The sequence below is a fragment of the Stegodyphus dumicola genome, chromosome 8 (genome assembly GCF_044657685.1).
Source record: "Stegodyphus dumicola isolate Sdum_Otavi_A_Nest chromosome 8, ASM4465768v1".
Taxonomy (NCBI): Eukaryota; Metazoa; Arthropoda; class Arachnida; order Araneae; family Eresidae; genus Stegodyphus; species Stegodyphus dumicola.
The window spans coordinates 183,213,055-183,239,455 of record NC_140775.1 but is presented as its reverse complement, the minus strand read 5'-3'; the positions used below and the strand labels follow the sequence as shown (position 1 = coordinate 183,239,455).

At 32.4% G+C, this 26,401-nt stretch overlaps 1 protein-coding gene across 2 annotated transcripts in view; it reads left to right on the top strand.

Annotated features, from left to right (window-relative positions):
• Positions 1 to 26,401, top strand: part of LOC118188374 (cysteine and glycine-rich protein 1-like) — a 118,956-nt gene that overhangs the window by 79,735 nt on the left and 12,820 nt on the right. For both annotated transcript variants that reach the window (XM_035358800.2, XM_035358792.2), the window contains exons 2-5: positions 11,671 to 11,784; positions 14,861 to 15,038; positions 21,430 to 21,580; positions 26,118 to 26,214. In XM_035358800.2, coding sequence (XP_035214691.1) covers positions 11,688 to 11,784; positions 14,861 to 15,038; positions 21,430 to 21,580; positions 26,118 to 26,214 — 523 coding nt within the window. In that variant the 5' untranslated portion in view covers positions 11,671 to 11,687. The remainder of the gene's footprint in view (positions 1 to 11,670; positions 11,785 to 14,860; positions 15,039 to 21,429; positions 21,581 to 26,117; positions 26,215 to 26,401) is intronic.

Below are 26,401 nucleotides of genomic sequence, written 5' to 3'. Positions count from 1 at the left end.
CATCTCCTGGTAGCTCACCGAATCTCCTGGGTTTTCGGCACATCTCCCGCAGGTTTTCGACACATCTCCTGGTAGCTCACCGAATCTCCTGGGTTTTCGGCACATCTCCCGCTGGTTTTCGACACATCTCCGGGGAGCTTACCGAATCTCCTGGCGTTTTAAATTTTAGCGTTTATTGGTGAAAGTGGTTTTTCACAAATAAAATTAAATTGTGCAGATTTCATTCCCCTCCATCTAGTCATATTCAGTATATTTTTTTTTATTATTATTATTAAATTTTATTTGATCTGATCTGTTCGAATCTTCATGCCATTGGCATGAAGTTTGACAGTTTGTTTGAATTAAGGGGAGAAAAAACGATCTGCAGCATGTACAAGTATACAAGATCTGTAACATGTTCAAAAGTACCCAATGAAACTAAACAACATGAAGATTCAACGAACTGTTAAATCAATAAATATTTGTCTTTAATTTTGTTTTACACCAATATGGTAGATTCATTTCGACATAGGAAACATTAAATATGACCAATGCAAATAATTTTATTTTCGTCATATTTAAAACTACTCTGACAAATGAAAGCTTTCTTCCCGTACTTTGAATTTTCTCAGCCTAAGAACCCCTACTCGAAAGTATTTGTGATTACTGAAGGAATAACGTATTTTCTCTCCCTTCTTTCGGCATGCCTTCGTGGTGTAACGGTAAGCACACTCGGCGCGTATTTGAGAGGTCCAGGTTCGAGTCCCGGCGAGGGCATTGCTCATGTTTCACGCTTGCAGCTGCCCAACTAGCGGCCGAGCGGTAAAGACGCTGAACATGATTTGGTAGTTCGGTCCGAGGTTCAAATCCGCAAACGGCTGGCTGCATGCATATTCACAAAGGCCTACAGACAATTCGATACGGGCTGCTCTCATTGGAGGAAACATCTGCTTGGCGGTCATATTTGGAATGGCGAGTTATCGCCCTGTAGGCGTGGTAATTAACGCCAAACAAACGGAAACAGCGTTTATTTCATTCAATATTTTTTTAGTTTATGAATGAAAGCTTAGAGGAATTGTGTGGAATATATCTTAAATAACCAAGTGATCTTATTAATAGTTTATTTGTATTTGAATTTAAACTTTTAAAAGTACGTAATTGTTTTACAAGAAAAGGTGTTCATATCGAGACAGCATATGCACTTTTTCGTTATTTCACTTAGGAAGAGTCTGTTGTGTAAATTTTCATAGCGCATTAATTTATACAAATAAAGGAATATTAAAAATTAACCAAATGAAAACATTCAGTAAACATTTAAGGGTGTCGGATACCTATTCTTTTTACGAGTAAGTATAACTAAAATTATATTTTATTCCGTTATGCGCTATATGTATTGAAACGCTTTTCGGGATCTTGGATCGTAATCTTGCTTACTGGTACCTACTACAAAGAGTACAAACCAGTAAATAAAAAAAAAAGAAAAATTAACATTAACAAAAATAGAGAAATAAAGGCGTTTAATTTTAACACCGTACCCGAAGGCGAAAAGACAATGACAAAGTCATTCAATAAAGTTAAAATAAAAATACATCCGTATAGAGCAGAGTTTATGAAAGCTATGAGCGGGGATAGAACGGCAACCTAGAAGTCTGGGAATTTTTCTCGCGCTCGTTACCACTGGTCTGCGGTTTCTCCGGTGGGTTTATGCTCACTTTTTGGTACACGACGCTCAAATACAATTCGTAAAGGCGATGAACCAAAAGGCGCCAAGCACTAGATTCTGTAACCCTACCTCTTTTAACCAATCGGAGCAAACAGCAGAAGAAACGGTCTGTAGGCTTTGTGAATAAGCTGGCTGCATGGGCGTTTTCGTGGCTTTCCCCGTCTGTAACCTGTATACGAGCCAGTTTCCCTTAGAAAGTCCTCCACGAAGGCATCCCTCCCTTTAGGCAGATAGCCCTCGTGTGCTTTGCCCTAATTAAATAATCCAATCCAATCCACGCCTGCAGCATCAAAATAACCTATTGACTCTACAACCTGCAAGGTTATGTTATTACCTTTTTGGAAACCTAGTGGTTATTCAATCCCCTTTTGACTTCACATATTTTAGTCTATTTTTGTTTGGGATGTTGGAAGAATAAATCTCAGATTATTTACGGAGAAATTCGTATCATTTGAGAATATTAATGAACCGTTTTAAGAGACTTATTTCCCGTCGTCGTGGTTGGAATCCCAAGATGGAACGATTTCTTATCAAGCTAATGCTACTGTTTCTTGGCTATCCAGCGAATTTCGAAATCCCATGTTAGCAATGGAGTCTTGCCGTGTGGTTTAGAACAAGAATTTTGTAATTCCGCATACTTTATACGCGCTACTGAATTCTCTGATTGTGTGTGCCGTTCCTCGACTTTGCGAACTTGTAAAACGCTTCTCATAGAATACGTTGCGCATTTCTTCTCGTCGAACACGCTTGGCCGATTTTTTAAGAAAGAAATTTAATGCCGGCATCAAACCTATTGATAGCAATCTGCGCGATTGTTTGTCCAAAGGTTAAATGACATATAAATCCCAAAGAGCGACCTGATTTAAAATCCTTTGTTTTATCATTTAGTGTATCTACTTACTGCAGATTGATTGGTTGTGTGTCAGTTTTAAAAGAAAGGAGAAGAAAAAAAGGCTTTCGAAGAGTAATTAAGACATTAAGGCCATCGGTTAAGTGGAAATATGCTTAGCTATGGCTATGATAAATAAGGCTACCGTTTTAGAATTACTATTCCAATTATTTTTATTTTATTAGTTCTATTTCTGGATTCGTTCGCTTGCTATTTATCATGTATTGTAATTTATTTTTCTCCGGAAAAAAGAGGTCGTGAACTTGTTAACATATCGATTATTAATCCAAGATCGTAAAAAGGAAAAGGTAGCTGGAACTTTTATTCCGAAAGTTTTAGTAAAAAATCTGATGTGTACATCACATGACTTCCTTGTACGGAATATTAAATTGTACGCATTTTTTCTTGCATTTTGTTTAAACTTATTGGATTTAATTATATCTACTTCGCCGGCAGCGCATAAACCACAATAGAATAAATGCATTCTTTAAAATTCACTCTATTTGTTTACCATAGCGACACTCTGGCGCTAGGTTCACGTAACAGTATTATATTTCGTTCATATTATAACTCAGAATGCGCAAAATTTATATCGTTTAAAGAATTATCTAATCGTTGCCACATGTTCTATCCAAGTACTACAGTAAAGCTAGAACGATGTATAAAAGAAATTAAGCAAACAAAACAAAAAAGAAACAGTTTTTCACAGACGATTGAGTATTTCTCATTCAATTAATTCAGTTCTCACTTCGCGACAAGGCACAAATACATAAAAACTCAAAATATCTCTACTAAAAATTACTAATTATTAAAAATTAAATTACTAATTATTAAAAATTAAGTAAATCTTAAACACTTATTTCCTCGAAAAAATTCCAGAAAGATTAAGCATGATTTAAATCGCAATAATAAACGAAGGCGTTTATCTTTGTTGTTGCGAAGCTACGTTTCTCTAGATTGGCAACAAATGCACTCTTCTGCTGTTTCAAATGTAAACAAGCAATGGCCGCCATCAAAGTAGGCTTAGCCGCACTCAAACAACATTGAAATTGTTGATAATTCTAAAAATATTGCATACAGATTTACTAAAGGCTTAAAACCCTTAACCGGAAGATAAAAACAACATAATTCAATCATTTTTAAAGAAAAAAATGTACAATTTACAAACATATAAGAGTAAATAAACTGAGATTACTGAGCCGGGTAACAGAGGAGATATATATATATATATACGTTTGGCCCGGCCGATTGCAACCAAAATATGAGGTGCACATCTACATGTTATAGGAGTCCTATATACAAAATTTCAACGTTCTCGTTTCTGCTCGTTTTTGAGTTATGCGACGTTCGTACAGACGCCGCGAAAAATTATCTTGAGAATTCATTTTAAAGCAGTTTTTTTAGTTTTTCTGGAGGAAAAGAGTCTTTTATTCTGTTATTACGTACAGATATCACTCAAAAACATCGTTAAATTGCATTCGAAAGCGGTCAAAGTGGATATTTTCGTTGAAATATGCTGCCTGAAGCTTTTCGCGATTACAATGCTTCCTTTTTACTTCGTACAAGGAAGTAAAAAGGGGCTTTGTCACTGAGGGACTACTGTTTTCGTTTTGAGATTTTGCTTCGAATCACTCTAAATATCCGTTTCACTTTTCAAACGACGAAATAATTCCTAAATCCGTCATGTCGTCTTTTATTGCGTAAACATTTAAACACTGGCGAATTTTTGGCAAAATGCCATAGACATGGAAATAATGGATTGCTTCTGCTTCATTTTTGGCAAATCTAGACACATGATGCAAAATGTTTAAAAAATTAGCACAAGAAGGGCTAACGTTGTCTGGAGAATTTTCCGCGGGAATCAAAAAATAACGCTTATAAGGCATATCTCCTCGCCTTCTTAGCTTGCCTTCGTGCACGCTGGGCGACTATTCCAGATGTCCGTGATTCGATTCCCGGCGAAGGCGTTGCTCATTTTTCATGACTCATCCTGCTTCCAAAAAATACATAATGTCCCTACAGTGGCGCCCGAACTAAAAGGGTGGGGGATGATGATTCTCCACATCCAGGATTTTGCGATTGGGTCCTCTAAAAATCCCAGTCGCCCTTTAAAAGGGGGAGTATATAAGGTGTTTCTCCCGCCTTCTTAGAGTGCCTTCGTGGTGTAGTGGTCTGCACGCTGGGCGCGTATTTCAGAGGTCCGTGGTTCGATTCCTGGCGAAGGTGTTGCTCATTTTTCACATCTTCTGCTTCCAAAAAATAGGTAATGTCTGTACACGCTACATGCTATATTTGTCTGAAGTTGCTGTTCAAATATTAAAATAGGAGTCATCCTCGGCGTCCCTTTGGGGAAATATTAGCAAGAAAAATAAAAGAATGGAAATCTCATCTTTCTAGAAGAATAGAGAATAGTTTCTAGGTTACTTAATGCTGACATGAATTAGATTCAAGGATGCTATTTTTGATAATGTATCGGCCATATCAGCAGTACCAAGAATTGTTACCAGCAGCCACAAAGTGATACCTAGTTGCAAGACAATGCTGTACTTCACAGAATCAACACAGTAATCTTTGGCCGACGCTAGTGCAACACTCTGCCAAAACAACAGTGATGTTAATTAGAAAACACGCTAATAAAGATAGTAACCTAGAAAATGTTATTCCTCTTTTCCAAATCATATCCATCCACCGATTTTGTAAGTAAATCAGCCCGAATAGCGCATGCGTGTTTGTGCTCGCAGTAAATTTTAATCCTCTTAAAAAGTTCTGCTTATTAATTCAAAGAAGGTGCAACAGCAAATTTTATTTTGTTATTTTTTACGACTTGCTTTCACTGAATATTAATTTTTTATGAGCTTTACCGAACCTGGAAACTTTCTTTGAAATTTCACAGAGGCCATAAACTTAGTTCTTACTTTCACTGTTTGTTTCACTTCCGCCTTAGTCTTCCCAACTTTTCATGCACTTATCACACTAGCGGAACAAAATCTCCAGAATACAAAAGCGATTTCTGTGAAAGAAGAATGGCTGAAGAAGAAAATTTAAAAAAAAAAAAAAAAAAAAAAAATCAGTCTTATTTTACAACCACATAACACATTTCTTTCTATTCAAGTTTAATAGCGACAGCCAAATCTTTTGTAGGGCAGTCTTGTGTGCAAAAAGTCCGTTTTGCCCACCTTAATATTCCTTGTTTGGCAAAACTTTTTTCTCTTTTCAAGTGCCAATCCTTGATGATTATCGTCGGTAGAACAACGGCGTTGCGTTAGTACTCTTGCCGCAGCATTAGCGGGGGTTCGAGTTTGAATTGGATAATTGGCTGATTATGAAAAGGTCGAAGGATGTTGAGTGAACTGTACGTTTTATAAGCTAGTCTTCCATGGTACGTGTTCTTGGCCCCGCGGGGCGACCTCTAGCAAATTCGTAAGGTCATTCCTCCATTATACATTGATAATTTGTTTTAAGAAATTTCGTTTGCTGCTAATTAAATACAAAAAGAAGTCGGTTTTTAAATTATGCAATATAATTAGCTGCGTAAGAGGAAGCTGAAAAATTACACAATACATTGCTGTCCTTTCTCTTTCATTTTGTTCTGTAATACAATAGTCCCAAACTGGTGGGCGGCATGGGGCACACGAAGGCGTTTCAGTTATGTATTCGTTACAAATGCGGTGTCGCAAAGATTGAAGCACTCGGGCTTTCAAGTGCGCATGTTCGAGTGATGACTACGTTATTCAAAATTTGATGGCTAATGGGTGCCGTCATTTTTTCATAATGCGAGGAACATGCGTACACGCACGCATATTTTTAGTCCAAAGGGATTTGAATCCCGAAGGACTATTAGTTTCGTTTTGGCATTTTGCGTCGGACTCATAAATGTCGGTTCACTTTTCAAACTGTTGCCACAAAATGTTAGAGTCCTGCATTATATTTGAAGAAATTAAATAATGAAAAATCTGCATAAATGTATGTATATTTCTCGTATTGTGATAAAACAACGGTACATCATCGAATTTTGAATAACGTAATCCTCCAACGAATATGAGCATGTGGAAGACCAAATTTGAAATTTGAAATTTGTTTTATGATCGATTTCCTATTTTTTAAAACTTTGACGAATTTTTGATTAACAAACTCAAGGATTTCAAAGCGAGCAATGGCAACGTTGTGCAGAAAAAACATTTTTATCTCCAGCGCGTGAGTCTCTGTATCGGAAATTCTAAAGATAGGCTCGTTTTAAAACTATTTTGCGATATTGCTGTTGCACTGGATCTTATGGTTTAAGTGCGAGGAACATGATATTTAATAAAGAATGGTAACACACAAAATGTTAAAAAACGCCCCTTTGGACGTAATTTAAAATCTGAAACATTTCAGATTTTTTTTTTTTTTCATTATTTAATTTCTTTAAAAATAATGCAGGGGGAAAATATAAAATATTTGGAGGCAGCGATTGGAAAAGTGATTCGGTCGTTTGTAGTGAACCGACGCAAAATCCCATTTTGAGACTAGTAGCCCCTTTTGGGGCTCATAAGTATCTGCCCTGTCAGCTATTTTCAGATAGGACATCAGTCCCGCTTGCAACTGGAATTAGAGATATTGCTCTAATATACTCATCTGACAAGAGTTGCATATTTGCTTACGTTATAAAATATTCGAACACTACTCAAAAACAGATTTTTATCTGAATATTTGACATTATTTAGTATCTTTAGAAATGTGATTTTGGCAACAATTTTCCTTTCTTATTGTTGTTGATAGATTTTTGATGAAATCACATCATTTTGAATAGTTTCGTTCTTTTAGAAATATGGGTTTGGCAACCATTTTTCATCGTATTTCTTATGTCACTGTTTTTAAGAGATTGGCATATTTCATTGTCATTTTTTTATATATATAATGCTTTTTCCTTTTTTTTTTTTTTTTTTTTTTTTTTTTTTTTTTTTTTTTTTTTTTGATAAAGTTGTTCGGCAGAGAATTCTACGCGGAATTTTTTTCTTTCATGTTATTTTTTGCTTATTTCACTCTTTGTAAGATATTGAAGAATTTTGCATGATTTTTTTCCTTCAACGGAAAGTTGGTTAATTTTTTTATTAGGATATTTGTATTAAGGGATATAGCTTATTTCATTGTAATTTTTTTCTCTTGAAAATATTAGATAAAATAGAATTAATTATACTTTGCTTTTCAGAATTTTTTGTTTTTTGTATTCTTTTATGCTATTTATTGCTCATTTCACTGTCTTTTAAGATATTGAAAAGTTTTGAGTGATTTTTTTAGGAAACAAAGTTCTGAACCTCCTTTATACCATTTGAGTTCTTAAGATTTTGCAAAGGGAAGTTGGTTAATTTGTTTATTAGGATAATTAGTATTTGTATTAAGGGATATTGCTTATTTCATTGTAATTTTGTTATACGTAATAACTTTTTTTTATGAAGTTGTTCTGCAGAGTAAATTTCTACGCAGTTTTTAAATTTAACGATTGGTGTTCCCTTCAGCCATTTTTCCGGTACATTTAAAAGCCAGACGAAGGCTGGCGGCGAAGCTGCTAGTTAATAATAAAAAAATGTTGATGGAATTATGTATACTTTTTTTCGTTGTACAAGGCTCCGTTTAATGCGATCATGTTTTTCCTGTGTAATTTTGATAACATTAAGAGAATGACATTAACCTATGAGAAAAAGCACTTTTTAAATATCAATGGAATTTAATTAATTTAACAGCGTTCCGAGAGAATCTCTCGTTCATTGGAAAAGAACATCTGAATGTAAAATCTAAAATTATGTTAAACAGTATAATACGTTTATCATATGTATATGTGTAAAATTTCTTGTTGGAAACACAAAAACTTAACAAACTATTTTTTAAAGTCCACCGTACCCTTAACTAATTTCTTGTCACTCACTGAAGATTTTTTTTTTTTTTTTTTTTTTTTTTTTTTTTTTCCAGAGATCCTTTTGTCATGCGTCTCACATTCCGTACAAGAAAAGCGAATGACAAAAGCATTCTTTACTTGGCGTCCAATTCGCTGGACACCACTTCTTGTGGTTCTGCCTCCTTTATCTTTGTGGGGGTACGTTAAAGGTATTGTTTATGGGCTATTCTTGCCAATCCACATTGATGAACTCAAAGTGTGCATTATCTATGCCGTCGTGTCAGTCACCCTGGGATTTGTTTCCACATGTGCAGACAAATGGATTAGACTGGATGTGTGTCGCATGATAGACGGATCTTACTGAGGTAACATCTGTAATATGTTGCAAGAAATCTGGATAGTTTAATTTGGTGTATCAGAAGTACGTATGCCCTCTTAAATTGCTTGCTGCAGTAGAGGGCCCTTAAATGTGTTCACGTTTGTCCATGGCTATTTTGATAACATTAAACGATGAGAGAAAATATCCTTCGAAATGGCAGTGGAATTTTGACTAATTTAATTAAGTAGAAACATACAAGTGCTTATTTACATATATAAACGTATAAGCAATTTTTTTAATTTATTTTGCCTTAATTTGGATAACTTACCTCCTTTCGAAAAATTTATTCTTTAACATTGGTAACATTAACCTTGATTACAAGCGGCTTCTACTGAATAGTTATTTATAACAAGATGATTCTTTTTGACTTAAACTGTATTTTCATTCGGCAATTTGTTAACCACATTGGTGACTGCAGGTGGTCAAGATTTCTGCCTAGATTGGCGTTTTTTGAAATTTATTACCAATTACCCGTATTTACAGACCTCTTGCTCGGTAATCTTTTTTTTATATTTTAAATTTGTTTATTAACACAAATCCTACTTTAGAAACTAGCTCTTTTATTATTCTTAACTTTTTCTCACTTAACGTTTTCTTATTATTCTTAACTTTTCCTTCTTTTATTTTTACTTGTATTTTATAGCAGATATCCGTTACATTTTCAGTTTGCATAATAAAGGAAGGAACAATATCATCGCTGTTATAGCAGGCACTGATGCAAATTTACTATTTTCTTTACGTAGGAATCGAAATTGTTTCTAATATTATGTATGTCGGGAAGAGTGGGAAATTTCGTGTTAGTATCCTTTTCTAAAGATTATGTCTCATTTTTGTGAAAATTTATTTCTTATTTGCAGATTATTGCAGTACATATTATTTTGATTAAAGTATATCATCGAATCTGTTCGTATTCTTCCTATTTTCATTGTATACGTTAAGCATTTTAGGTAGTGAATTTACTGTCAGTATCGTTAATCATCCGCTGTTTGAATAGTGTAATACATGGACACTAGAGGGCAGCACTAGTTTTATTGCGAGCAACTGAATAAATATTTAAATTTCATCTTTTCTCAAAATGATAATATTCTCCTTCCATTATAAGATTTCTTGTATTATTCATGTGTGGCCTTGACCAGTTTATTTTTATATTCACTATATTTCATCTTATCCAGACGATTTCGAAGCTATTGTTTAATAGAAGTTTATTCTTTGAGTGCAATGCGATTATTATTATTACTATATTTCGAATATTCTGTTACGAGACTTACAAAATTTGATAAATTTTTACTATATTTGTAAATTTTAGGCAATGACCAAAGGCACCTGTAAAAGCAATAACAGTGTACAAGCAAAACTGTTTCTGACTGTCTTTGACTGTCAAAGCCGTAGCTAGGGTTTTCAGCATCTGGGGAAAACTGAAGATTTCGCGCCCTCTTTGCCAATGGGAAACATTTTATTCTAAATTTCGTTACATCATTTTGGCGTCTTCCGCCCCCACGATCGGATGTTCCCTTTGCTATCTTTCCGCGCAGCTACGGCGCTGTAAACTGTGGGTCTGTTACCCAGATTAAATTTAAGGTGCTCATTAATTTTCAAAATTGTAATTTCATTCTTATTTTAAACTATTTATTATATTCATTCTTTGCTACTATTTTTAAAAAAGAAAACCAGTTTTGCATTTGGAAACGTAATGTACTATTCATCTTTAATGTAATGCACTTGGTGAATAACATTAAGCTGATGTTATAGTGCATGTTAAATTATTTATTGCACTGCATATAAGGATTATCTACTTATCTTCTTGTATTTAATCATAAGAACGTTTCTTTACATATGTCTTTAATAATGAACTTAAAAAATCATTTTAATTCCTTTTAGTCTATAAACTGCACAAAGCAAGAAACAAAATATAAAAGTATGCAATGTGTAGTACAAAAAAGTAAATATGTATCACATTATGTATGCAAGAATAATGGAATATTTTTATACATAGCTTTTAGATGCAAGAAATAAGTGTATATGTGAAATATATGTTGGAATAACCAGCATTCAAATTAAATAATAGTTCTGACAAATGTAGGGTTTGGTTTATGTGATTATGGCAGAGCATCAACAGCTATCTGCCTAAGAGAAATGATGCCTTTGTGGAGGACCTTTTAGTGGAAACTGTTACATAAACATGTTACACATGGGGAAACTATGAAAATGCTCATGCAGCCAGCTCGTTCACATGTTTCGAACCTATTATTTGTGTGTTATTTTCTGATTTTGTCTAATTAATCAAGGTAAAACAGAGATGCCTACCTTGTGCTCAGCCGGTATACGGGCCAGGGCCACTGGTTCATCTTCCTTTTCCATCTGCAAATCCTTCGAGAGATATAATCCACAAATGATCAGTACATCTTTGCACAAACATATTTAATATGAAGAAATGGTTACATATAGTAACAAATACACAGTAAAGGTTTAAATTTCTGGCGCAATGCAGCATGCAACTTTTCCCTTCAGAGTTCTCGAGCGATCTGCCCGTGAGTTCATAGTTCATAATGACATCACACAGCAATGTCAAATCTCAACAACATTTGTGTTGCAACAGAACCTAACTACCAGTGTTCAGAGACTTAACTGCACATTAGCAAATGTATGAGAAAGCAAACAATAAATGAGTTACATTTCCCATAAATGAACCATATTCCACTTTTTTATATTTTTATATGTTCCTGAATGTGTGAATGAGACATGTAGATAATAATATATGAGTTATCATTCAGTTTTTCTGTATGCTTTTATTTATCTGTGCACTGATATATATTTTTTCCCTTCAACAGTATATATCAGCCATAAAATGCCAGGGTCATGTGCAAGGTGCAGTAATGTAGTTTATTTTAATGAAGAAAAAATAGCTATAGGTAAATCATGGCATAAAAGTTGTTTCAGTTGTGGTAAGTACTTAAACATATTTTTTTTTTTATTAAAAAATTGTGTTTCTGTTCTTATCTGATAATTTTTGGTTACATAAAGGTTCACTTTAAAGTAGTGTTTTAATTATAAAAACAATAAAAAGAATTAAGTATTTTTGGCTACTTTCTACGTCAATCATTGCCACCTCTCCCACACACCCCAAAAAGTAGTGAATTTACTCCACTAAGCAACAATTAGTATGATTTATTCGTGGTTGTTGATTATCTGGTAAATAATTAAATAAGGATTGTTTTGTAAAATTTTTAAATTCCATTTGAGGCTGTCATCTTACAAAATTTTCCAATTTATTAATACTCCTTTTTAAATTAGGTAAAAAAGTGATCAGGCTTTGGCATAGGTTTAACAGTGATCTGATCTCTGTCTGGGTGTTGTATTAAAAATTTATGACAGACTGAGATTGTTGGGTTTTACATTTGACATTGGTGTGTATCTTTCTAATTAACCCGGCGGAAGGCGCACCAAGAAAAGTTACTAGAACGGGTGCGTGGGGTATCACATACCCCAATATTTAAAATACAATAAAATAGTATTATTTAGTTTTAAAACTTTTTTTTTTTCCTCGTGTTTTATAAATAAGTGAATAATAATTGGGTTTCAAAAAATAAATTTCCGAAATAATCTTAGAGTTAAAATTAAGATAAATGAAAATAATAAACATCATGCCTCTAAGTTTCATTGCATCTCTAATACACCATGCTTTTTTTATTTCTTCCCACTTTGAACGAAATACATTCATGTGTTCTTGGCACAGAATGTTTTCACATTTTAAACATTGCATTCACGTTCTTCTGTCCATGGCCCGAGGGCAAAAAATTTAACACGTCTTTCATACTTAGTTGTTTCTAATTTCATGTATTCGTTTTAATTCTTCATTGAAACTTAATTTCTGCTTTTGTTTTGCATGCAGTACCTCAATTTCTTGGAAAAGTATTAATCTCTGATCTTTGTTCAATACTTTTTTCATTAATTGTAATTCTAAGTCCTTCAAAAACAGACTTCTGTTTCTTGCTGATGGATTAGCAGTTGAATGTAATATAATTCAAGCATTTATTACAGCAACATTCGGTGCAGGAAAAAAAATTACCATTGGCCACCTTCTTGTTATTCTGGCAATTGAAATATTGGCTGACATTTCATCCCCCATATCCACTGCTCCTTTAGTAATATTATTAAAACATATAATTCCTAACGTTTTATTTTCTCTAATAGTATCATCTATAGTATGATTGTTATAATGTTATAATGATCATTATATAAAGCATAAGAATAGTTTTTCCTTTTATAGGAACATCAGGAATTAATGTTTTATCTTTTTCGAAACCAAAACATTCTAGAAAATATTCTTAGTTTCATCTTCAGTTTCTGAAATGCAATCTTCATCGCTTTCAAATATTTCTAATAAATCTCGCATACGTTGCATCTCCAGTTCATAGGGACTCATTCTTTTTACCATAATGCAGATAGAAATTTTTAAGAATTTAATGTCAAGTACTTTAAAATCACTTGCGAGTAGAAATATTTACTGTTACACTCTAGAAATAAATTTCTGAACTAAATATTCAGTCAGAAAAACACTTGTATGGACAGGCGCATGGGGTGTGTCATATCCCAGTTCCAACAAAATACCGATAAATCTTTTTCTGAAACACACAGGCAAAGAAAAAGCGGTTCTGAAAGTCAACCACAACTAGAAACTCAGCTACTGAAAGCAGCACAGAATTTCAGTTTCACAAGTTAGGAATATTCCACTTTTATGTAGGGTTGGGGTATGCTACACCCCATGCGCCTTCCCGCGGGTTAATAGGAAGCTCTAACCTAGGAGGAAATTTTAATTTAGGGGGGAATGCAGTCAACCTGTTATTTAGCAGTTAAGTGTTCAATTTTATTTTATGAATATAAAAGGGTTCTTTTATTCAAGCATTGCTATTTATCAATGTATTGTATTGTTTGATTTATAAAACACAATAAAAATAATATAAATATAAACAAATGTATAAGTACTTTTTGAGTTATATCACAAGAGTCTTATTTCTTGTGATGATGTTTTCTTGTGAAATTTTCATCATACTTAATTTGTCGTAGAAGCTATTAGCTCACTTGCAGTCATATCTGTTTTTTTTTTTTTTTTTTCCCTCTAGCAAAAGCTGTGGTCAATTTTACTATGTGATGATACATTCCCCAAATTCCAGTCAGAATCACATTGAGTTGCTATCCTTTTCAGCTACTACATAAACTGTCAAATAATATTTCGAAAAAAAAAAACACTTTATTAACATACTCAACCGCTAAATCAGTTCTTGACATGAATGGTTTTCAGAGCTTGCATTATTTTCAACCAAGGTTTGGCCCTCTTTAAAACATTTCTCCCACTTGTGCATATGAATATTTCCAAAGCTTAATCCATAAATGTTGTTTTTATTGCATTATGTGTCCCTATAAAAAAGTTATGAAGTTTCTTGCAGAGTTTTGTAGGAATCCATTGCATCTCATATTGTGCAATCAACACATATTAATAAAGGTAAATAACACGATAGCAAATGAAAATATATCGTACTGTTTTACAGATAATACACAAAGCATGCTGCTAGAAGCCTGCATAGAATGTATATACATATAACTATTGGTTGGTGATAGATAAGTGTATTGATAGAGTTTAGATTTGCTGCTCAAAAATGAATTTTTTAAACATTGTAGAGACATTAGATTAATTGGAAAAGCCAGAGCAATGAAAAATTAGCAACCGCCTTCGCCGGGAATTGAACCACGGACCTCTGAAATACCAGGCCAGTGTGCAAAACCACTACACCTTGAAGGCATGCCAAGAATGTGGAAGAAATACCTTATAACATATTAATGTATTTATTTCATAATAAGACTTCCAGTATCATTATTGCAGTGATAATTGAGTTCATTTTGTATTTTTCCATTCATTCTATGTTATTAATTTCATAATGAAATATGGAGCATGTAAATATACTTGTCTTTATATGTCCTTAAACTTACTTACTTTCTTGTTTTATTTTATTTCAACTCAAGCTAATAAGCAATGCAACAGACGATTAGACAGTGGAAATCTGACTGAACATGAAGGAGAAATTTATTGTCGTTCCTGCTATGGCAAATTGTTTGGACCTAAAGGTTATGGGTATGGTGTTGGAGCTGGGGTTTTATCGATGGACACTGCTGATGCTTACCGTAATGGGCCACCAACAAGGTATATGTAGTGTAAATTCTATTCTTGTAAATTTTCCATATAAAATGTCTCTTTTGTGAATGTGATTGTATTATGCATTAAAGGGGTGCTTCCCAAGTAAGATATCGCTTAAAATTACTCGAATCAATAACAGGTATTTGTGACATGATTGGCTTGGCTATCAAGCTATGGAACTAAGGATCACAGAGTCTGTGCTCGGCTGAGCAGCTTCAATCAAAAAGAATAGTGACCTTCACAGGGACCCTCTGTTGGCAAACACCACCATTAAAATATTAAACTGAACAGATAAATAAGCAGTTTGCTCACATTACAAAGTATAGACCAGGGTTTCTTAAACTTTTTTTCATCTGCGACCTCTTTTCATCACTGAGATTTTTTCGTGACCCCCAGGACCCCATAATATTTACAAAAATTTTGTGTGACCCCATAAGTATTGTGCAAATCCGACACACCTGTGAGTGAAACTGTCAATTTTTTTCATTTGTACTGTAATATACTATTGCAGGTTTAATTTTAAGACATAGAACAATGTTAAAATTTTAAATTTTTTTCACGTGCGAAGCAAAGAAAATGAAGTTTATATTACGAAAAGAATGTGTCAAAATGTTTTTGTTTTTTCCTTTGTCTGTATTGTCTTATCTTTACCTATTTTCAAATACATTGTGTAAATATATTTGGCAATTGTAAAATTATTGTAATAAGTTAAAGAAATAGCAAAACTACTAAAATTTTTGGCCACCCACAGTTTAAGAAACCCTGAAATAGACGATGCCAAGAGAATGGCAAGGCTTTTAAAAAAAAAAAAAAAGTCTGAGGTGCAACACTTAGCAATCACTGACACACACTTATTTAATCTGAAGGTTACCAGACACATAATCAGAATAAAAATCTCATGTTCATTGTATTCTACAGCTCTGCAATATATTCTTTAAAGATATAAAATTAAGCCTTTGGCTTTTAGTGTCAGTTCACATTGTAAACTCGGCCGGAAATGTCAAGTGGAATTGAGAAAGCAATCAATTGTTTCTTTATAATTTGTTTATTAGATCTGAAAAGTGTTAAAAGACACTCAGATTGATGGTTTTCTATGGAAAAAAAAATCGTTTGCCTAAATAATTAAAACATATGATTATATAAAAAAATGACCATCAAGATATTTTGAAATCATGAGAGTCCGATCAACTATACTGCACATGAGCTAACATATTGTGAACATAATGTAACTGGAGTTTCTATATACACATTTGCTTGGAACTTCAGTCGTTAGGTTTCTATGGTCATAGGCGGCTGGGTGCATGGAATCCACATCTATCTGTACTGTAAATGCTGTTCATTGCTTGGCATTTTACAATGGCTGGCTATTCTAGATACTGGGAGAAGTGCTAACTGGTCTTACAGATTGACAAATTGAAGTTAATTGTGCATAGTCTGATGACTGTGTGTAGTGTGACAGTGACATAAAACTGCATTTACTAATATGTACAGTTCTGTTTAATAAGGCAGTGTTTTTTGTGGCATGAATATTTTGAGATTGTTAAGATTTTCAGCGCAAGAATTATGAAAAATCAACTACAGTACAAAAGTCTTTAATCCGAACTCGTTGGGACTTCGGTGATTCTGGATTAAGGGTTTTTCCGGATTATAGATCATCAATTTAAATCTGGTAAGATGGCATGCAGAAATTGTACAATTAAAAATATGAAACCGTAATTTATGAAATAAAGAGCAATTATGATCTAAAGGGTATAAAAATTTACAAAGAAAGCTTAATATTTATTTGTTTACTTTATTAAACATTTCTTTCAACGTGCACATGCATAAAGCATACATTACGCATAGTCGAAATTAGAAAATTGCAACCAGAAAACTATTTGATGTGTATTCATGATTTTTATAATGATGAGGAAATTGATTTAAATCATATCGAAGTACATTGAGATGAAACACTACATTCAGTAAGGAGTTATAAGCCGAATAAAATAAAAGCATCTGCCCTGAAGATGAGGATAGTGCTGACAGATCAACTTCCAGTTAATTGCACGCTGCGACGTTTCCCCCCCTCCCCGCAGAGCAGCATGAAATTGATAAACAGATTTCGGAATGATTAGAGAAACAAGTCACTTTCTTCATGCCTTTATCCATTTTTTGCAGCAATTCCGCTTTTGTTTGATGTACATCGAAACATGTATTTGCTTTGTAGATCCTTTGGCAGCTCCAGAATCGGAAACTTTTTTTGACATAATCGAAAGTTCAAGCGTACTTTTTATAAAATTGCTCTAACAGTCTGCAAAAAATAATGAGCCAGATCCAATTAGAAGATTAAGGAACAACGCAATCTGCAACATTAAGTAAAATAGATAATTAGATAATTTTAGCCTATCTTATACCGTCCGTTATACATTAAACGCACATGCGTAAAGGTATTATGCGCATGCGTAAACACATTGTGCGTTTATGCATGCACAGAAAGTTTGCAGCTTTGAGGTCCGGATTAAAGACTTTAGACTGTATTCTAGGATTCAAGGTCATAGATCATCCATTTGCTAACTTGAACATGCTGAGCACCTATTGCAGGCGACACTCTTAAAAAGTAGGCATAAAATTAGTCACTTAAATCCAGCTTGTGACAAATAATTGTTCACTAAGTTTCCGGAGACTAATAAAATTTTTGGAGCAGGAAACATGAAAAATCAACAATGCCTTTGCCCGATTTCAAACTACAGATCTTTAGACTGAACTTTCTCCTACAAAACACTTACGAATTAGAATACAGAATTAGAAATTCAGAACTTAGGCCTACTGCATTGCAAGAGTTGGGTGTAGCATTAAAATCATAAGAGAAGAGTATTTTAATAATACAGTCAAAAGTCGTTAATCTGAACTCGTCGGGACTTCGGCGATTCCGGATTATCGATTTTTCCAGATTATAGATCATCAGTTTAAATCTGGTAAGATGGCATGCAGAAGTTATAAAATTAAAAATATGAAACCGAAATTTATGAAATAAAGAACAATTATGATCTAAAGAGTATCAAAATTTACAAAAAAAAAAAGCTTAACATTTATTTGTTTACTTTATTAAACATTTCTTTCAATGTAAGTTGTTTAAATTGCTTCGTTTTTATGTGATAATACATTCTCTTTAATTCTATAAACAGACATAATTTCTTGTTCGGTTACGAAGTTCTGCTGTTCAAGTCCTATAATTGCTGTGTCGAGAATACCGATTAATTTGTCAATCGAAATTTTTTCGTTTTCAATAACCTCTGTCACTTTCTTTGCTATCAGAAGCGAATTACAATGACGAGGAATTTGATTTAAATCATATCAAAGATGGAGTACATCGAGATGAAATACTACATTTAGTAAGGAATTATAAGCCAAATAAAATAAAAACGTCTGCTCTGCAGATAAGGATAGTGCTGACAGATCAACTTCCAATTCATTGTGCCGCAGCGTTAAAGATAAACAAAGTTTAGATAAACAAGCGTTAAAGTTTAGATAAACAAAGGTTATGCCTTTATCCATTTTTTGCAGCAATTCCACTTTTTGTTTAATGGACTTCGAAACATACTTTCGCTTTGTAGATCCTTTACATATTAGTAAATATATATCAGAAATTCTATTTGACATAATCGAAAGTTCAAGCTTACTTTTATAAAATTGCTCTAACAGTCTGCAAAAAATAATAAGCTGAATCCAGTTCGAAGATTAAGGAACAACGCAATCTGCAACATTAACTGAATTAGATAATTTTAGCTTAGCTTATACCGTCCGTTATACATTAAACGCGCATTCATAAACGTATTTTGCGTACGCGCACACGCGTATTTGCAGCGTGCACTGACGCATGCGCAGAAAGTTTGTAGCTTTGAGGTCCGGATTATGGGTGTCCGAATTAACGACTTTTGACTGTAATGTTTATTTAACTTATAAATATATTTATTAATTTATATATAGATAGGTATAGATATACACTCACACACTGTATATGAGGCACCTACAAATTGGTTAAGAGCATTTTTGCCTTATAAATATATAAATAAAGTTATCTACCATTACCACATAGTATGCTTATGTTGCAGGCTAACAAGTGTCACTTGTTAAATAAGATGGCATTGAAGACTGTGAATGCTGATGTCTAACAGTGTGCTGTAAAGAAATTTCTTTTGAATGAAGGTATAAAAATGAGTGGAATTTATAGATTTTAAGCACAGCACAGAAACAGCTCTTGTTTTCAATCAGTGAAGAAGAATGCAGATCTGCAATATATTAAAGGAACATTTTGACATGGAAATCTAGTGTTTATCTGTCAGATTATCACTTGTGAAAGCATCTGGATTCATTACCTCCCAAAAAATTTCAAATTGCAGCTAAAGCCATTTAGCCTTTTGAGATAAGAGGTATAATTTAATTGGATATTCTGTCTCTTGGTACCTCCATGAGTATTGATTACTTTTCTCAGGCATCTTATTTATTTAACTGAACAATTTCATGTACACATTTAGGAAATTTTTACAATTTTTATAAAAAAGTAAAACATAAAAAAAAAGGTTTCATTCCCATATGACAAAAATTCACTGAGGTATTTAATTTCAAAATCCATAATTTTTTATGTAGCGTTCAGTTTGCATTGAGGATTGGTTAGCAGATAAATTTGAATAAATCAAAGTTGATTTTTCCACTTTTATTCTATTGTTTTTAATTTATAATTAGTATATATGTATTACATTTGGTATGCCAAAAGAATTTTCACACAAGTAATTTATAAATTTTTAAAATCTAAAAATACATTATTAATATTCGCTTTAAGTTTTATTACTTAAGAATCTTAACCGTTTGACTGCTATGTGGCGCAAAAGCGCTGCGCAGTTTGTTATTTTAGAATGCACTAGTGTTACAAAGTATGCGTTAGGTCAGACTACATACGTTCACACTCACGAAGCAACAAAGACACACTGACACTGCAAAAACGGCGTGTCACGGTTTTCAAAACAAATGAACGCAGCGCTTTTGCACCACGTAGCAGTCAAACGGTTAATCTGGTAATTGTGCACAAAAACTTGTACAAATATTTTACATTATTAATTAATGCAAATGATATTGCAAGTTTTCTGCATTCCCATACTGAAGCCTGCCAGTGTTTTCTAAAATGTGAAATCTATAAGATTTTGTGAATAAGATCTGCATTTTGAAAAAATTATTCTGATCAATATTTTTCTCAATAATCTGCATGGAAATACTTGTCAGATAATCTCTTAACATCAGAATCTTTTTTAGAATGATATTTTATTTTATGATATTTAATTTGTGTATGGTCCCTGAATTTGATTTTCTATTTTACAATCAAATAGCTTGGTCAATTTTTGTACTACAGTAGTTAAGTGTTATGTGTTTGACTTTTTATAATAATTTTTTTTGTAGCAATGTAGGGCTGGATTAACTTGTAAAAGTTAGGTTTTGTATAAAATTAAAAGTTTTTTTTTTTTTTTTACTTAAACTACTGCTTATTGCTTAATAAATAGGTATATGATACTATTATTGTGTTAAAAGCTTCTGTCCAGATGGTGTAATGATTAGGGCAGCACTGAAGGGCCCAGATTCTCGAAGAAGGCATAGTTGTAAATTGTCTTTCCCCTCATAGGAAGTAAAAGTAGCCACCTGTTCATTACCTCCATAATAAAATGGCTACTACTTCTGGCCTTAGTAATGGCAAAAGTCTAAAAAGTTGGTGATTTTTCTTTGGAATAATGATTGTCGCAACATCTTAAAATTTTCATAGTAAGGAGCACAATTTTTCAATGCCTGTCATAAAGCGTCCTCTTCTTTTCTGAGTCAGTTTCCGTTGCAAAACCAGACCATTTCTATTTCTTTTTTAAGAGTTTGTTAACTTCTTGCTAGTTAAAGTTCCTCTGTTTTCTTTACTATAATTGCTTTCACTGCTGGTGAAAATCATCCAATTCTTCTTTCATCACTTCTCAATGTCTGTGATCCTTCTTCCATATCTGAGATACATCTTCCACATACCATATATGAATGAAAATTCTAGCCTTGGGCTAATTAAATAGAAACAATTCAGATAACACGTATGTGCAAAGTCACTGCTGTCGTCTAATTATTACTCTGTGTATGATAAATTTGACCTCATATTAAAAATTTACTTAAACTTGTATAGTACTGTGTTTTAAAAGAGTTTTCTTTTAATGCAAGTTATAGTAAATGGTTAGTATATAAATTGATGGAATTTATTTTTAAACATAATTGAATTTTAGAGTTTTCATTTCTTCATTTTGTACTGTACTGTTGTTATCAAAAGTGAATGAAAAGTCATATATATTTTGAAATTAGATATCAATTTAACATTTATTTATTAATAAATTTGTTTATTTAGTAATATTCCTGCAGTCGCACAAGCACATGTAGCACCACTGCAAGCTCCAGTTGTTCCAAAATCCTCACAGCCAAGATGGGGAGGTGCAGATGTTTGCCCTCGCTGTGGCAAAGCTGTATATATGGCTGAAAAAATGATGGGTGGAGGATCGGTAATTTTTTTTTTTTTTTTTTTCTTTGGCTTAAATGTTATTTTTACTGTTGGAAAATACATGATTATAGGGAAGGTTATGTTTGAAAACAAAAACTGTACATTTGTCTGTTTATTTTAAAATATAATTTGATAAAAGAAATTTAGCTGTTAAAACTCTTTAAATAGGTAGTAATTAAAAAATCTAAAATATGACCATGTTTGGGGATGCATGGCTATTTTCAATTTTCTAAAATATTAAAGTGGTATATTCTAAGTTCAGAGTTGCCGCAGAAGGCTCCCAATTTTCGACTGTTCTCCTGCCAACCTGATTTACAATATATTTCTCCCAATTTTCTCTTATTCTTAAAATTTCTCATGATTTTTATGTGACTTTGCTTAATACTTCATTATTGGTTCAAGTTTTTTGGTTTTGCAATAGCGTTTAATAGGCAAGCAAAAATGTTCAGTGGAAATTCTGGAAATTTTTCATGGTTATCGATGATTTTGTTATTAGATTTCCAAATTACATGTAAAGTTGATTTTGATATTCCTTTCATCACCCTTGGGTTTTTGGAATGATAAAAAAAGAAGTGGCTTTAATTTGAAGTATCCATTGGTGTTAGCACCCAAGAGAAGTGTTAAGCGATCTTTCACAGCTTTAAATCCTGGTGCAGGTTTTTCTTCATGGAATAAAAATGTATGTTTTGGCATTCTTTTCCAAAATAGGCCTGTTTCATCAACATTAAACAAAATTCTGGAGGATAGTTTCCTCGTTCAAATATTCTTCTTAATGCCACTCGGAATTTAGCTGCCGCTTTGATACCTCCATTTGCTGCCTCTTCTGTAATCTGTATCCTATTAAGATTATTTTGATGTTTAAATGTATAAAACCATCCTCGACTTGCAACGAAAGTTTCACTTTTGTCACCTGCTTCAGTCTGAAATGTGATTAAAAATTCCTCTCTCTTTTTCCATTATAATAGCTTGGCTTAATAGCATATAGCGTTCAATTTCATCGTCAATCCGTATAGAAATTCGTTTTTCCATCTCCTGTGTCATATTACTTATAGAACGTGTTATTCCAATTGCAGAGGATTTTGTAGTTGTAGTTGCTGATGACATTATTTTTTCTTTCTTCTTGAGAATCGCCCTTATTGTTGAAGTTGACAAAACCAATTTGACACTGATGTTCATCACTATCTAATCATCTAAGCACTTGCATTTTAGTTTCTAGTAAAATGCTTTTTCTTGTCGCTTTATTTTCATGTTTCTTATTATCACCCATATTAAAAACTAAAAATTATAATATTTATCACTCTATCAATCATTACATAAACCTAGAGCAACAGCAACAAATGTTTGAATTAATGAAAATACATTTGTATAACACTACAGAGAAGAAGTAATGCAGATAAATTACTTTTGATTTTGGGGAAGTCCAATGCTGTGTACAATTTTCAAAGAATCCCACTATTTGAATTAAAACTTGTTAACCTGAAATAGTGCTACACGGAGCAGCGTTAAGCGAGGTCTTACTGTAGGATAAAATCTTGTGTTCAGAAAGTTTCTTAAGTGTGATAACACCTGCCACATCAGGCTAGTTTAGCAAAGAATCTGTGCAAAAAGCATTTCAAGTAATAAAAGCAAGAGAAAACAAAATGTATGAAATGCTAATACAGAAATGCAACTACAAATTGAATACATTGAATAAAAATCGAAAATAAAAATCGAAACAATAAAGGGAATACATTTTCCAATAAAATATCCCTGAGAGGGGGGAACTATATACAACAGAGGAAGGGGAAAATCATGTGAATATTTATAAAATTTATAGAACCTAAGGCTAAATGTTAGGGGAGAAAAACACTAGAAAATATGGTAAATAGGTAAATATTATGTGAATTCTCCAAGAGCATGAGAATTCATATTTAATAAAGAAAAGAAACTAAACTTACAAATAAAATATTTTCTGAAAATTGTTGCCAAAAAAAAGTTTGAATTAAAAAAGGAGAAACTAAATCCCAAATTAGTGACAAAATTTTGTAGTATTAGTAAAGGAGTGTATTCCAATAATAGTAGTAGTAATAATAATAAAATTGAATTCAGATTCTTTTTATGCATTATTTAGGTAATTGCATGTAAATTTATAATATTAATCATTTTAAAAATATTTGTTATAATGTCTGAAATGCAAGCAGTCATCCTGTTGGTAAATCAGTAAAAGGCTTACCCTATTAATTCTGTAGTCGTTAGAAGAGACTTTTTTTTTTCAGCCAGAAGTACTCAAACTTGCTAAAAGATTGTCAAAAAAATCGTTGTCACTTGCTTTAAAATAGTGATAATGTACATATAATTTTATAAAAATGGTTATAACAATAACCATAGTCAAATTTTAAAATGTCTCCATTTTTAAGCAACTGAAATTTTCATAAGCAGTTTGCTTTCTTGACTTTTAGATTCTCCAATGCCCCCCCAAAAAAAAGACTCATATTTGTCATCTACAAAAAAATAAATAAATAAATAAAAATAAAATAAAATTTACAAGGATACAAAAATGAGCTGTATGATAAAATTGTAAAACTGGTTAAATCACAAAATATGTCATTTGCTATTATGTGAAACCTCTCTAAGGTGATATCATGATTGTAAAAAGTTTAATCTTCAGAGGATGTAAGCACCTTAGCAAGCATAATTATTAGGGATATTCGGTACTATTATTTATGCACATTCTCAGAAATACTAATAGTTTTTTGAGATGTACTTAGCTGAGTAAGATTACTGTGAGAAGTTTTGCTAACATCTAAAAATATTGAAAAGTATTTAAAATTTTGTAGTATCATTTGTTATATTTTAAGCAAATTTTGAAAGTGTCTGTGGTATAAACATTTTCTACTCTTCTGATAAATAATGAAAATGATTTTTATTATTTACTTTCACAAAAGTAATAGTGGTGTAAATGCAGATAATTGCTCAAGTGCCTAAAGCCAGATATTCGAAAATAAATAATAAATATTATTGTTAATTGTTGAATTAAAATTTAAACAAACAGAGCCCAAAATGGGATTGATTTCTATTGATCATCAAACAGCTAATATGGCAGAATATGTTGTAAAGAAATAATGTGTTTCCTTATGCGTTTCCCGCCGCCCCTTTTTTAGCTAATTTTATCTCCAAAAATCGAGAGGGGAAAATTGTGTGAGTAATTTAATTCCTGAAGAATGCAGTTATAGTAAGAATATAACAAATGAAAAGTAGTTATAGGTGAACTACTAGAACTCCTAGAGAATTATTTCTTTAGAAGAAGACTACATTCCGATAAAAATACATAGGAATATTAAAGATACAATATTTGTCCAATATTAGGCCAATATCTGGTGGTAGCAACAGGTCCAACCTTGAAGTCTTAGTCACCTTGAAAGTCTTAAGGGCACTTTATATGAATGAACCTTGACTGCAGTTCTCAAAAGACACATATCTAGGAAGGAAGGAGAAAGGGAGCAAACAAAAGACCCATTTTTTTTTAAAAATATTGAATGCATCAGCATTTAATAAAGCTACAATGAGCTGGAATGTAAATAATAGAAGTAAGGTGATATCCATGTATAAGAAACCGGTGACATCTGGGTAGCTTAATGAAAAATTTGCACAAAGTTTGCTTCAAGTAATAAATGCAGGGAGAAATGAAATGAAATGCTAATACAGAAATGCAAATTGAATATATTCAATAAAAATAAAAAATAATCAAGGGAATATGATTTACCTATAAACTAGTCCTCAAATGGAAATACCTCGTACAACAAAGAAGGAAAATAATGTGAATATTTTTAAAATTTTCAGAACCTAGCACTTCAAAGGCTGGGAATCGTAGGAGATAATATGCAAGGAAGTACGGTATGACAAAACATGAATATTTACCTCCATTAAGGCATTTTTGTAATTAAATGCATGTGTATACCACCAACAATTGCTATAATAAAGGCTGCATAAGGACTTTTATTGGAATTATATATAAATGGTACACTATTAAGATTTTCTGTGAGTTATATACATGTTAACTGTTAGTTTTATATTTTCATAATGTTTACAAGCTGTCTGAAAAATTAAAACTTTATTTGGGTTTTCATCAGTGTGAAAATTTAAGAAAATTATGAAACTGAAAGCAGTTAGCCAAAAAGTGTAAATTAAAATAATTATAGTTTAGAATAATAAATTTGTAATTAAGATAACTTTAAAATCATATTACTACAAATTTGAGTACCAAATTATATGTTATGAAAGGATTTTAAGTAAAATAAGTCAATGAAATCCTTTTTAAATTGTGTTGCCGTGCTGTGTGAAAATCTCCCAGTTTTTTTCTATTTTAAGGTTAGCAATTATGCACTATTTTATATCTGAAAATTTAATTTTTTATGACATTCTAGTTTGACTTATAGTAGCTGCTAGATCTAGCATATGAAAAATAAACTTATGCAACTTTAGCTTTGAAAATAATCCTCAGTATGTATCATTTTGTTTTCCATTTTTATGTTAATTTATAATAAAAACTTTTTTTGCAGGCTTGGCACAAAACAACTTGCTTTAACTGCAAAGAATGCCACAAAAGGTTAGAGTCTATGACATTATGTGAACGAGAAGGTGAAATTTATTGTAAAAGTAAGCATTATGATTCAAATTATTATATTTATTTGAACATACTGTATAAGAAATAATGCATTCAAAACTTAAGTCGTGTGTGTTACCTGTTTACAGCTTCTTAAGCTTCTACATTTTAGATGTATTAAAGTTAAATGTGATGCAAGTGTAGCCAGAAAATTTTAGGATTTAAAAGGCGTTTAATTGC